Below are 14,630 nucleotides of genomic sequence, written 5' to 3' on the forward strand. Positions count from 1 at the left end.
GAAATTGTTAATTCTTAAAAGGAAGTTTTGCCCTCATATTCTTCTTTTATTCTTCAGATGATTGCAAAAGGGAAAAATGCATCTGAACTATTCCCTGCTGTTGTGAAGAATGTGGCCAGTAAAAATATTGAGGTACTCTTTTGATTCATGATTTTTATGATTCCTTTTATTATGCTTTTTTAGTTACTTTGAAATGTAACAAATATATTTAAATATCATTGGATTTTCGTTATAGTTAAAATGTCTAATCTTAAATGTAGATAAATTAGAATAAAAAGTAGATATAACTTTGCTTTGAATTTTTGGTGGCAAATGTGAAAATTAAAATTGAACTTGTTTCACTTGAGTGAATGATTGTAACTTGCTGTGTTTTTAGTTTAGATTTTGCTCTAGGGACTTAATTTTTCTCCTCTACTCCTAATCAAATATTCCCAGACCCAAAAGATTTGGGGCTTTTGACATTTTACAACGGAGCCCAGGAATATTTCCCAAGATTCTCATACTACTCATGACATGTATTAAGCACTCAGTATGTATTATTTGAATTTATTGAATTAGTGTATTCTACCCAGTAAAATACTGTTTTCAAACACTGTGCTGATGCAGTCTAATATTAAAGTTATAACCCCTCTCCAACTGTGTATAGAAAAGTCTGGTTAATTGATAGAACTTTCTCAATTTAAAGCTTTAGAGCTTTTTCTTCCATAAAATCTAAAATGTGTTACTGCTACTGTTTGGTATTTCAATGGCAGATGAAAAAACAAATGAACAAACAGGAGCACTCTGAGTGAGGAGACCTTGGTTATGGTGACAGTTTGAAAGAGTGAGTGTTTGTGAAAAGCATGGTTGTGGGATTTCAGGAGGATGCCAATTTTAATTTTGTTTTCCGTATATTATATGACCATATTTTGCTAGTTAGTTTGTTAGTTTTGTGAAGGTATTAAATAGCTAGAGCATCCTTGCCATCAAAATTAACCAGAGAAAAAGATAAAAACATCATCTCCGGGTACAGATGGGTAACTTTTGCTTCTCCTGCTTTATTTGTCTTTCCCCAAGGACATGTGCTGGATCAGGTCAGTCCTACTCCCTGGAAAGGAGTGTGATTACATGAAGTGTACCTTGCACCTACCATTTATTAAAACTGGAAATGGAAGTAGTTTGACATTGGGGCATTGACTTTAATTTCACATTGTTTCCTCAAGAGCCTAAAATGACTCTATAGTCCTCACCTTATTTATCTTTTCATTCAATATATCAGCACTGATTAAAATTCTATTATTAATTAGACATGTAAATTTGTACCTTTCTTGTATATATTGGAATGCCCAAATGAAATAGATCAAGTGTATAATACAAATACATATTGTGTATATATTATGTTTTATGGACAGTATTCACTTATACTATTTAACAGTATATCTTGTAGTAATTATAGCAAACACTTATTGTGTTTATTATTTTTCAGGCATTTTCAAGCACTTTACATAAATTAACTTATTTAGTTTTAACCCTGTGAGGTGTAGGTGCTATTATAATTATGTACTCAAAAATACACAGTCTGTTTTTTATTTCCTAAATGTTTATGCATATATATATACTCAGTACTATATGTGTGTGTGTGTGTGTGTGTGTGTGTATGTGTGTGTTATTTATTTATTTATGGTGGTGCTGTGTATTGAACTCAGAATCTTCTGTGTGCATACACCCCCAGCTGACAGCTGTATTCTTTCTTTCTCTGCATCTTCAGTATTGTTTGGTGGAAGCATTTTGAAATATGGAACATTCAGCTGAAACTGTCCTGTTCCTCAGTTGGAAATTGAGGTTTGATGCTTAGTTTAGAGATTGTGGCTAGAGATTTAGGATTGAGAGCTATTTGTAGAGAATTGAAACCGTGGAAGTGAATCCTAGTGAGAGAGAAGGTAGAGGCAAGGCTAGAAGAGAGCCTATATACTCATCTGCATTAATGGGACCAAAGGGAGGTCAGTCAATGAAGGAATCAGGCTAGTGTCCTGTAACAGAAACCAGTGGAATGCTAGTGAGAGGGTGAGGAATGGGCTTAAGGGATTTGGAAATTGGGTGAGATAAATGGAATATAGATGGAGAAGAGGAAGAAGCATGTTCCATGATAGTGAGAGGCTGAGAGTGAAAAGGATGAAAAGCAAGGCAGCACTTTGAGAGTTAAAATACTGGGAGAGAATAGTTTTAGGTGATACTCAAATGAAGATCAGTTGAGGCTTTTTCAGCAGGTTGATGTGGTGGTAATATTAATATTACATGTCAGGGACTGGAATGGATACTGGGGTCCCTTAGAATTTTTCACATGCTTTCTGTGGAAACTTCAAGGATTTGTATGGTGCTTTGTCACTCATCCTTTAAGTAGACCAGCTTTAAAAAATAGTTTTCACATAAGATTCAGGCATTAGCTTTCATTTTTAAGTAAGGGTTGTATAGTTTTTCTGTTTTCTCCACATAGCACATGAAGATACTGAGGCCCCCAAAGAGATAATAATACATAGACAACAAAATAAACTGTTACCATACTCAGTACCTGTGTTATTTAGCTTTTCATTGCTGTGACCAAAGTACCACAAACAATTTGGAAGAGGAAAAGTTTATTTCAGTGCATAGTTTCAGACCATGATTGGTCATCTTCATTGCTTTGGGCCTGAGATGAGAGAGAATATTATAGTGTAAGGGTGTTGTGGAGGAAAGCTGCTCAACTCATGGCAGCTTGGAAGCAAGTGGGTGTGGTGGGAAGAGGGGGCCAAGGACAAGACATCCTCTCCAAGGTCATACTTACAGTGAACTACTTCCTTCAACTAGGTCTTATGTCCTACAGTTCCCAATAATGACTTCAAATTATTAATCCAGTGATGAAACAGAGCCTTCTTGATCTAACTGTTCCCTGAAGGCCTCACCTGTGAACATTGCTGCCTTGGGGACCAAACCTTCAGCATATGAGTTTTTTTTTGGGACAAGACTTAATAATACACAGTTTTCTCACTTTCTATTATGGTATGGCCCCCCCCCCCCCCCAATAACTCCACTGCCTGTAATCTCTTTCAAAAGGTGAAACTGAGGCAGAGTAAACTTTGGGACCCATCCAAGTTCATGCAGTATCAGTGCTGGGACTTGAACCCACATTTTATTACTTAGTGGGAAATAGTGGTATTTACTCCAGGCATGAGAGGGAATACATCAGCACATATGCTTTGTATTTTCCTATAGTACCAATTGTGAGCTTCCCGGATTATGCCTACCACTAATTTTTGAATCTGGGAAATTTGGCAGAAGAGCAGTCTCTACTTGTAAAAAGGACTTTAAGGATGCTTTTTGCTAAAAACACTCACTCTTTTCTTAAAAAAAAAAAAAAAATCGATTCTTTTTAGTTATATATAGCATTAGGATACATTTTGACATAATCTCAAAAGCATGGAATAAATTTGTTCTAATTTGGTCCCCAGCACTGCCCCTCTTCCCTTCTCCTCCATTCCTCCCCATGCTCCCTTCCTTTAATCTGCTGATGTTTCTGCAATTTATTTATAGTGTTTTTTTTTTTTTAATTAGTGTCTTGTTGATATACTTGATTTTGGGATTCACTGTGGTATATTGATGTACGTACATATGAAATTTCAGTCAGATTCATTCCACTGATCTTCCCTTTTCCTGTCTCTCTTCCTCCTCAATACCCTTCATCTATTTTATTGATCTTTTCTCTATTTTGATGAAATTCCTTTTCCCTTTTATTTTTCCTTTCTCTCTTTTTCTCCCCACTCCCCCGTATTTTGATTTAGCTTTCACATATCAGGTAAAAATACTGACTCTTCATTTGGACCTGGGAATGTAAAAGCTTGGCTTCTCTGCCTCCATTTTGCATCTGTCGCTTTTCCTCAGAGTGAGTCACCTTGTATTTTCTGAACAACAGGTCTGATCAGTAATCATCTTGTGATGAGTTGAAAGTACTCCTCAAGCAATGGCAACTTTTGTATCACAGCTGACAAGATCCCAGTCCTGAGATAATGACCAACCAGACCACATTTTGACCAAGATTACTTAACTGTGCATATACTTCTGGTCCCCCTTGTTTATGTAGTGTGGGAGCTCATGTCAGTATCCCAGAAGTCAGAACTAGAAATGCTGGTTCTCTTAGTTTTCTGAGTATAGCTATTAACTTGATTAAAGTTCCTTTCCTGTTTTTTACCATTATTTTTTCCACTTGGATTTTGGGGCAAGTGACTGGGCTTGATTTGTTGATCCCCAGAGTTGGGGCTGTGCCCTAGGCTGTAGTAAAACATAGAAGAACATTTCCAAGGACCTTGTGACATCAGGGCACACATTTTTATTGGGTAGAGGTGAATGCAGTGTAAAAGATAGAAATTAAGTATGGAGGCAAGTTTCTTCACTTAACCAAGTGTATGATCTTAAAGCTTGTTTGTTTAGTAGGTGCCTTCTCTAGGGCATACAGTGTGTATCTTTTTTTTTTTTTCTTTTTTTTTTTTTTTTTGCGGTGCTGGTGATCAAACCCTTGTGCTTGCAAGGCAAGCACTCTACCGACTGAGCTATCTCTCCAGCCCAGTGTATATCTTATTACAGTTGACCAGTAGGGTTTTTTTTTTTTTTTTTTATTTTTTATTTTTTTTATTGTAAACAAATGGCATACATGTTGTTTCTCTGTTTGTACATGGCATAAAGGCATACCATTTGTGTAATCATAAATTTACATAGAGTAATGTTGTTTGATTCATTCTGTTATTTTTTCCCTTCCCCCCACCCCTCCCACCCCTCTTTACCCTCTATACAGTACTTCCTTCCTCCATACTTGCCCCCCTCCCTAACCCTAACTCTAACCCTAACACTAAACCTTCCCTCCCCCCCATTATGTGTCATCCTCCACTTATTAGCGATATCATTCGTCCTTTGGCTTTTTGAGATTGGCTTATCTGACTTAGCATGATATTCTCCAATTTCATCCATTTGCCTGCAAATGCCATAATTTTATCATTCTTTATGGCTGAGTAATATTCCATTGTATATATATACCACAGTTTCTTTATCCACTCATCAATTGAAGGGCATCTAGGTTGGTTCCACAGTCTGGCTATTGTGAATTGAGCAGCTATGAACATTGATGTGGCTGTATCTCTGTAGTATGCTGATTTTAAGTCCTTTGGGTATAGGCCAAGGAGTGGGATAGCTGGGTCAAATGGAGGGTCCATTCCAAGTTTTCTAAGGAATCTCCACACTGCTTTCCAGAGTGGCTGCACTAATTTGCAGCCCCACCAGCAATGTATGAGTGTACCTTTCTCCCCACATCCTCGCCAACACCTGTTGTTGCTCGTATTCTTTTTTTTTATTTTTTTTTTATTTTTTTATTTTTTTATTTTTTTATTGTAAACAAATGGGATACATGTTGTTTCTCTGATTGTACATGGCGTAAAGGCATACCATTTGTGTAATCATAAATTTACATAGAGCAATGTTGTTTGATTCATTCTGTTATTTTTTTCCCTTCCCCCCACCCCTCCCACCCCTCTTTACCCTCTATACAGTAGTTCCTTCCTCCATACTTGCCCCCCTCCCTAACCCTAACTCTAACCCTTCCCTCCCCCCCATTATGTGTCAACCTCCACTTATTAGCGATATCATTCGTCCTTTGGCTTTTTGAGATTGGCTTATCTCACTTAGCATGATATTCTCCAATTTCATCCATTTGCCTGCAAATGTCATAATTTTATCATTCTTTATGGCTGAGTAATATTCCATAGTATATATATACCACAGTTTCTTTATCCACTCATCAATTGAAGGGCATCTAGGTTGGTTCCACAGTCTGGCTATTGTGAATTGAGCAGCTATGAACATTGATGTGGCTGTATTTCTGTAGTATGCAGATTTTAAGTCCTTTGGGTATAGGCCAAGGAGTGGGATAGCTGGGTCAAATGGTGGTTCCATTCCAAGTTTTCTAAGGAATCTCCACACTGCTTTCCATAGCGGCTGCACTAATTTGCAGCCCCACCAGCAGTGTATGAGTGTACCTTTCTCCCCACATCCTCGCCAACACCTGTTGTTGCTCGTATTCTTGATAATCGCCATTCTAATTGGGGTGAGATGGAACCTTAGGGTGGTTTTGATTTGCATTTCTCTTATTACTAGAGATGTTGAACATTTTTCCATATGTTTGTTGATTGCTTGTAGATCTTCTTCTGTGAAGTGTCTATTCATTTACTTAGCCCATTTGTCGACTGGATTATTTGACATCTTGGAGTACAGTGTTTTGAGTTCTTTATAGATTCTGGAGATTAGTGCTCTATCTGAAGTATGATTGGCAAAGATATTCTCCCACTCTGTAGGCTCTTTCTTCGCATTGCTGATAGTTTCCTTTGCTGAGAGAAAGCTTTTTAGTTTGAATCTATCCCAGTGGTTGATTCTAGCTTTTATTTCTTGTGCTGTGGGAGTCCTGTTAAGGAAGTCTGATCCTAGACCAACAAGGTGAAGATTTGGACCTACTTTTTCTTCTATAATCTGCAGTGTCTCTGGTCTGATTCCGAGGTCCTTAATTCATTTTGAGTTTAGTTTCGTGCATGGTGAGAGATATGAGTTTAGTTTCATTCTGTTGCATATGGATTTCCAATTCTCCCAGCACCATTTGTTGAAGAGGCTATCTTTCCTCCATTGCATATTTTTGTCTAGTATGAGAAAATTGTATTTATTTGGGTTTGTGTCCATGTCCTCTATTCTGTACCATTGATCTACTTTTCTATTTTGGTACCAATACCATGCCATTTTTGTTACTATTGCTTTGTAGTAGAGTTGAAGATCTGGTATTGCAATACCCCCTGTTTCACTCTTCCTGCTAAGGATTGCTTTAGCTATTCTGGGTTTCTTATTCTTCCAGATGAATTTCATAATTGCTTGCTCTATTTCTGTAAGGTACGTCATTGGGATTTTAATTGGAATTGCATTGAATTTGTATAGCACTTTAGGTAGTATGGCCATTTTGACAATATTAATTCTTCCTATCCAAGAACATGGGAGATCTTTCCATCTTCTAAGGTGTTCTTTAATTTCTTTCTTTAGTGTTGTATAGTTCTCATTGTAGAGGTCTTTCACCTCTTTTGTGAGATTGATTCCCAAGTATTTTATTTTTTTCGAGGTTATTGTGAATGGGGTAGTTTTCCTAATTTCTCTTTCTGAAGATTCATCACTTATGTATAAAAATGCGTTGGATTTATGGGCATTGATCTTGTAACCTGCTACTTTACTGAATTCACTTATGAGTTCTAAGAGTTTTCTGGTGGAATTTCCAGGTTCCTCTAAATATATAATCATATCATCAGCGAACAGGGATACTTTGAGTTCTTCTTTTCCAATTCGTATCCCTTTAATTTCTTTGGTTTGTCTAATTGCTCTGGCCAGAGTCTCAAGAACGATGTTGAATAGAAGTGGTGAAAGAGGGCATCCCTGCCTTGTTCCAGTTTTTAGGGGGAATGCTTTCAGTTTTTCACCATTTAGAATGATATTAGCCATGGTTTAGCATAAATGGCCTTTACAATGTTAAGGAATGTTCCCACTATCCCTATTTTTTCTAGTGTTTTGAGCATGAAGGGGTGCTGTATTTTATCAAATGCTTTTTCTGCATCTATTGAAATAATCATGTGATTCTTGACTTTAAGTCTATTGATATGGTGAATTACGTTTATTGATTTCCTGATGTTGAACCAACCTTGCATCCCTGGGATGAAACCCACTTGATCATGGTACACTATCTTCTTAATATGTTTTTGTATGCGATTTGCTAAAATTTTGTTGAGAATTTTTGCATCGATGTTCATTAAGGATATTGGTCTGAAATTTTCTTTCCTTGATGAGTCTCTGTCTGGTTTAGGTATCAGGGTGATATTGGCTTCATAGAATGAGTTTGGGAGGGTTCCCTCCTCTACTATTTTATGGAATACTTTGAGAAGTATTGGAATGAGCTCTTCTTTAAAGGTTTTGTAGAACTCGGCTGAGAACCCATCTGGTCCCGGACTTTTCTTTGTTGGTAGGCTTTTGATGACTTCTATTTCAGTACTTGAAATTGGTCTATTTAAATTGTTTATGTCCTCCTTGTTCAGTTTAGGCAATTCATATGTCTCTAGAAACCTGTTGATGTCTTCGAAATTTTCTATTTTGTTGGAGTATAGATTTTCAAAATAGCTTCTAATTATGTTTTGTATTTCAATCCTGTCTGTTGTGATATTTCCTTGTTCATTCCGAATTTTAGTGATTTGGGTTTTCTCTGGTCTTCTCTTTGTTAGTGTGGCTAAAGGTTTATCAATTTTGTTTATTTTTAGAAGAACCAGCTATTTATTTTGTCAATTTTTTGTATTGTTTCTTTTGTTTCAATTTCATTGATTTCAGCTCTGAGTTTACCCATTTCCTGTCTTCTACTACTTTTGGTGCTGTTCTGTTCTTCTTTTTCTAGGGCTTTGAGCTGTAGTGTTAGGTCGTTTATTTGTTGAGTTTTACTTCTTTTATTAAATGCGCTCCATGAAAGTACTGCTTTCATAGTGTCCCAGAGATTTTGATATGATGTTTTTTTGTTCTCATTTACCTCTAAGAATTTTTTAATTTCCTTCCTAATATCTTCTGTTATCCATTCATCATATAATAGCATATTGTTTAATCTCCAGATGTTGGAATAGTTTCTGTGTTTTACTCTTTCATTTATTTCTAACTTCAATCCATTATGATCTGATAGAATACATGGTAGTGTCTCTATCTTTTTGTATTTGGTAACATTAGCTTTGTGGCATAATATATGGTCTATTTTAGAGAAGGATCCATGTGCTGCTGAGAAGAAAGTGTATTCGCTCTTGGTTGGATGGTATATTCTATAAATGTCCGTTAAGTCTAAATTATTGATTGTGTTATTGAGATCTATGGTTTCTTTGTTCAATTTTTGTCTGGAAGATCTGTCCAGTGGTGAGAGAGGCGTGTTAAAATCACCTAGTATTATTGTGTTATGGTCTATTTGGTTTCTGAAATTGAGAAGGATTTGTTTGACATACATGGATGAGCCACTGTTGGGGCATAGATGTTTATGAATGTTATATCTTGCTGATTTATGCTTCCCTTAAGCAGTATGAAATGACCTTCTTTATCCCTTCTGACTAACTTTGGCTTGAAGTCCACATTATCTGAAATGAGGATGGATACTCCAGCTTTTTTGCTGAGTCCATGTGCATGGTATGTTTTTCCCCATCCTTTCACCTTTAGTCTATAGGTATCTTTTTCTATGAGGTGAGTCTCTTGCAGGCAACATATTGTTGGATCTTCCTTTTTACTCCAATCTGCCAGTCTATGTCTTTTGATTGATGAATTCAGGCCATTAACATTCAGGGGTATTATAGAGATATGATTTGGTTTCCCGGTCATTTGGTTCATTTTTTAAATTTTATTTATTTATTTGTTTGACACAGCTTGTTTCCTCCTTTATTTGACAATTCCTTTAGTATAATTCCTCCCTTTGCTGATTTGCTTCTTTGTTTTTCATCTCTTCCTCATGGAATATTTTGCTGAGAATGTTCTGTAATGCTGGCTCTCTTTTTGGAAATTCTTTTAGCTTTTGTTTATCATGGAAGGATTTTATTTCATCGTCAAATTTGAAGGTAAGTTTTGCTGGGTATAAGATTCTTGGTTGGCATCCATTTTCTTTCAGGGCTTGAAAAATGTTGTTCCAGGCCCTTCTAGCTTTTAGGGTCTGGATTGAAAAATCTGCTGATATGCGTATTGGTTTCCCCCTGAATGTAATTTGGTTCTTTTCTCTCACAGCCTTTAAAATTCTGTCTTTATTTTGTATGTTCGGTATTTTCATTATAATGTGCCTTGGTGTGGGTGTGTTGTAATTTTGTGTATTTGGAGTCCTATAAGCCTCTTGAACTTGATTTTCCATTTCATTCTTCAGATTTGGGAAATTTTCTGATATTATTTCATTGAATAAATTGTTCATTCCTTTGGCTTGTTTCTCTAGGCCTTCCTCAATCCCAATAATTCTTAAATTTGGCCTTTTCATGATATCCCATAGTTCTTGTAGATTCTGTTCATGATTTCTTACCATCTTCTCTGTTTGTTCAACATTGTTTTCACGGTTAAATATTTTGTCTTCAATGTCTGAGGTTCTGTCTTCCAGGTGTTCTATCCTATTGGACATGCTTTCTATGGAGTTCTTAATTTGATTTATTGTTTCCTTCATTTTAAGGATTTCTGTTTGTTTTTTTTTCAATATCTCTAACTCTTTATTGAAATGATCTTTTGCTTCCTGTATTTGCTCTTTTAACTGTCGATTGGTGCGATCATTCAATGCTTGCATTTGCTCTTTCATCTCATCATTCAGTGCATGCATTTGCTCTTTCATCTCATCGTTTGCTTCTCTGATCATTTTAATTATGTACATTCTGAACTTTTCTTCTCCAATGCTGTCATTGGGTTTTATTGATGTAACATCTAGATTTGTTTGCAGCATTTTCTTTCCTTGTTTTCTCATATTGTTCAGGTATCAGTGGACTGCTGAGATATTGCAGATTTCCTCTATTGACTTACAGTGTCCCTGAAGATTTCTATATATATCCCCTCTTAGCCTTCAGGAGCCTGAAGTCTTGGAGGAAGTTGATAATGCAGTGCTCCACAAGGAAGCTGCCTCTCTAGGAGTGGTGACCTTCAGGTGGGGTATAATCCCTGCTAGTGGGCAGAGGTGCCTCCACTTGTTGACCAATGGTCATCCAAAGGGGACCTAGGCTGCGGGCTGAGGCAAGGCCTGTTTGGGCCTGAGTCTCTGGTTTTACCGTCCTTGTGGGGAAACCTTACCCGGCAGGGAAGACTCACCCGGTGAGGAGGTCTCGCTGGTCAGTTCCCTCCTAGAGGTTCCCCTCAATTTACAGCTACCGCCTGGGCTGGGCTGCCTTCCTCTGCAAAGTTCCCAGGGGCCCGGCCCTACTTCCTGGGCCTAGGAGCCTCACCCTTCGCAGATGAATCTCCTTACGCTGCCCCTCCTCAGAGAATCTGCCCGCAGGCCTGGAACCTTCGCTCCGCCCTAAGCCTGTCTCTGTGCGGCTCTTCCACCAAGAAGCCTCCTAGATCCTGGGACCCTGCTGTGCACCTAATCGCCTGGCTATGCGGCCCCTCCTCTGAGCAGCCTCCTGGGGCCCCGTACAATCGCTCTGAGTCCCAGAGATCCACACGCCTCTTCCTCCAGACAGCCGCCCAGTATTCCGGTGCGGTCACTAGGAGTCCAAGAAACTCACTGTGTGCCTCCACCTCCCACCAACCACCTGTAGCCCTGGGCAATCAATCATTCCGAGTCGAAGTGACCCTCCCCGTTCCTCCTCCTTCTTCAGATAACCCCCCAGGTGTTCAGGAGCAGTCGCTCTGAGTGGCTCTGAATCCACGTGACCCGCTGCACGGGTCCTCTGGGCAACCGCCCGGAGCTCTGGTGCGGCCACTCGAGACCAAGGGACCCACCACGCTTCTCCTCCAGGCAGCCCCCCTCTGTTCAGGAGCTATCACTTTAAGTCCAAACAACTCACCACTCGCCTTCTCTGAGCAGCCGCCTGGAGCGCTAATGCAGTCACTGCGAGTCCAAACGACCCTCCGCGCTCCTCCTCCTCCTCCTCCTCCTCCTCCTCCTCGTCCTCTGGGCAGGCCCCAGGGTTCAGAAGTGGTCAGAGTCCAAACAGCTCGCCACGCAGCCCCTCCTCTGGCAACCGCCTGTAGCTCTGATGTAGTCACTCTGAATCCAAGCGGCCGCGCTCCTCTTCCTCCTCCTCGTCCTCAGGGCAGGCCCCAGTGTTCAGAAGCGGTCTGAGTCCAAACAGCTCGCCGCGTGGCTTCTCCTCTGGCAACCGCCTGTAGCTCTGGTGCAGTCCCTCCGAATCCAAGCGGCCACATTCCTCCTCCTCCTCCTCATGGCAGGCCCCGGTGTTCTGAGTCCACACAGCTCTCCTCCCCACTCCTCCCCTGGTCAGCCGCCGGAGCCCCAGTGGTTGCTCCGAGTCCCAGCGCTGTGCTGAGCGGCCTCCTTTCCGCTCCCAGTTGTCCGAGTTCACTGCTCCAGCGGGGGGAGGGGCGTCTCACCGGCAGCTCTACTTCACAAAGTTCCCTGCGTTCCGGGACCACCGTCCCATCCGGGACGCCTTCCCAACGGTGAGAGTCACCCGGCTTCTTTGAGTTGGTCCCAAGTGTCTCAATATCTCCTCTTTTGAATCCTGAGTCCTGGAGCAACATGAAATGCAGCCACCCTCTAGGCCGCCATCTTGAAACCTCTGACCAGTAGGGTTTATAATGTACATTTTAAATTATCACACTCTACTTTCAAATGGTGATTATTTGACTTCACATATAGCATGAAAACTTTACAGCTGTAAACTTTTCATTTGTTCATCTTCCTATTTCTTTTATCATGTTTTACTAATAAATATGCTAAAATTCCCCAAATACATGGATATTATTTTTATTTAAATTCAGTCATTTTAACAAAACATTATTGAAAGATGTAAATAAGTCTCTCACTTTCAAGAGTTGAATTCAGTTATTTTTAGTCTATCCATAGTTTTGTGAACTTATCACTACCATCTAATTTCATAGCATTTTCCTCACCTCAAAAAGAAGCGTGTTCTTGAGTAGTTACTCTCCATTCACCTTACTCTCTGTTTCTATGAATTTGCCTATTTTAGGCATTACCTATAGAATCATATGTTTGTAAAAATTATAGGAAGTCATTGTTTTAGGCAAGGCTACTTATTGTACTAGGTCCCAACAGATCTGACTGAAATAAGAGTCACTATGCTGAAGTTCATGTCACCGAACTGAAACTAAATTATTAACTGACCTGAGAGGGATAACAACCAAATTTCTCAAACAAGTTACTCTCATTTGAAATGATAATATTAAGTTCCTTCTGCTTTAAACCCTAAACAGAAAAGTGCCTGAAGTATAATCCGAAATTAACCACTTTTCTTTTATTCCATCTTCTTGGGCCTACCTTATGAAGAAAGTGACTTTGAAATTACCACTCCACTTTTTGTTCTGTTTCTGCTTTCTTCAACTGTCTATATCTGTGAAAATGACCTCCTCTTTGGCTTGGCTCATGGAAACACTTATTTTATTTTGTGGAATGAAGTGTTATTGGATTCTAGAATTGCAAATAAAACCAATTAAAATTTTAAATGGTTTTATTATTTTTTCCTTTGACATATGCAATATATGGCTTGCATCTAGTTGCCTTTATTTAGCATGTTGTCAGGGTTCATCCATGTTGTAGTGTTACATTAATACCTTTTTTTTTTTGGTTCTAGGGATTGAACCCAGAGTCTCTTAACCACTGAGCCATATCCCAACCGTTTTTGTTTTTTATTTTGAGACAGGGTCTCATTAAGTTACCTAGGGCCTTGCTAAATTGCTGAGACTAGCTTCAAACTTGGATCTTTCTGCCTTGCCTCTCAAGCCTCTGGAATTACAGGCGTGTGCCACTGTGCCCGGTACATCAATACATTTTTATGGCTGAATAATATTCTATTTTATGGATATATTGCATTTACTTATTTGTTCATCAGTTGTTGGGCATTAGGGATGTTTCTTCTTTTGGCTGTTATTAATATTGCTGATGTGAACATTAGTGTATTTAAGTTTTGTGAGCACATTTGACTTCATTTCTCTGGAATGTATATACATTGGAATTGGAGTCATATTGTTGGATTGCAGAGAATCTGTGTTTTAACATTTTTGAGAAACCAATAAACTGTTTTCCATAGCCACTGTATCATTTTATGTTTCTACCCGTAATTATGTGAGTTCCAGTTTCTCCATGTCCTACTGACACTTATTTTCCTTTTTAAAAAAAAGTTGTTTGTGTTAAAATTATAGCCCTCCAAAGTGGGTATGAAGTGATACCTTTTTTTTTTTTTTGTACAGGGGATTGAACTCAGGGGTAATTAACCACTGAGTCACGTCCCCAGCCCTTTTTTTCTATTTTATTTAGAGACAGGGTCTTACTGAGATGCATAGGGCCTCACTAAGTTGCTGAGACTGGCTTTGAACTCGTGATCCTCCTGCCTCAGCCTCCTGAGCCACTGGGATTACAGGCATGTCCCACTGCGCCCGGCTGTGAAGTGATAGCTTTTGGAGATATTTATTTGCATTCCCCTAATAGAAAGATACTTCCCAAAAGATGACATAGAAATGGCTAACAAATATATAAAAAATTGTTCAACATTTCTAGCAGTTAGGAAAATGAAAAGCAAAACTACATTGATATTTCATTTCCAGTGAGAATATCATTAATTAAGAACACGAATAATAAGAAGTATTGGTGAGGATGTGGGAAGAAAGGTACACTCATACATTTTTGGTGGCCTGCAAATTAATGCAAATAATTAATAAATTTCTCCATACTCTGGAAAATATTATGGAGATTCCTCAAAAAACTAGAAATGGTAACATCATATGATCCAACTATTCCATTCCTCCAATATATATCCAGAAGATCTAAAATCAGCATACTATGGGGATATAGCCACATAATTGTTTCTAGCAGCACAATTCACAGCAGTCATGCTATGGAACCAATCTAAGTGCTCTTCAACAGATGAATGGAG

At 38.8% G+C, this 14,630-nt stretch overlaps 1 protein-coding gene across 2 annotated transcripts in view; it reads left to right on the plus strand.

The window, feature by feature from the left end:
* Window positions 1–14,630, plus strand: part of AP3B1 (adaptor related protein complex 3 subunit beta 1) — a 254,893-nt gene that overhangs the window by 44,482 nt on the left and 195,781 nt on the right. For both annotated transcript variants that reach the window (XM_079143559.1, XM_079143558.1), the window contains exon 3: window positions 58–132. In XM_079143559.1, coding sequence (XP_078999685.1) covers window positions 58–132 — 75 coding nt within the window. The remainder of the gene's footprint in view (window positions 1–57; window positions 133–14,630) is intronic.

Source organism: Sciurus vulgaris (assembly GCF_902686455.1).
Source record: "Sciurus vulgaris genome assembly, chromosome: 6".
NCBI lineage: Eukaryota > Metazoa > Chordata > Mammalia > Rodentia > Sciuridae > Sciurus > Sciurus vulgaris.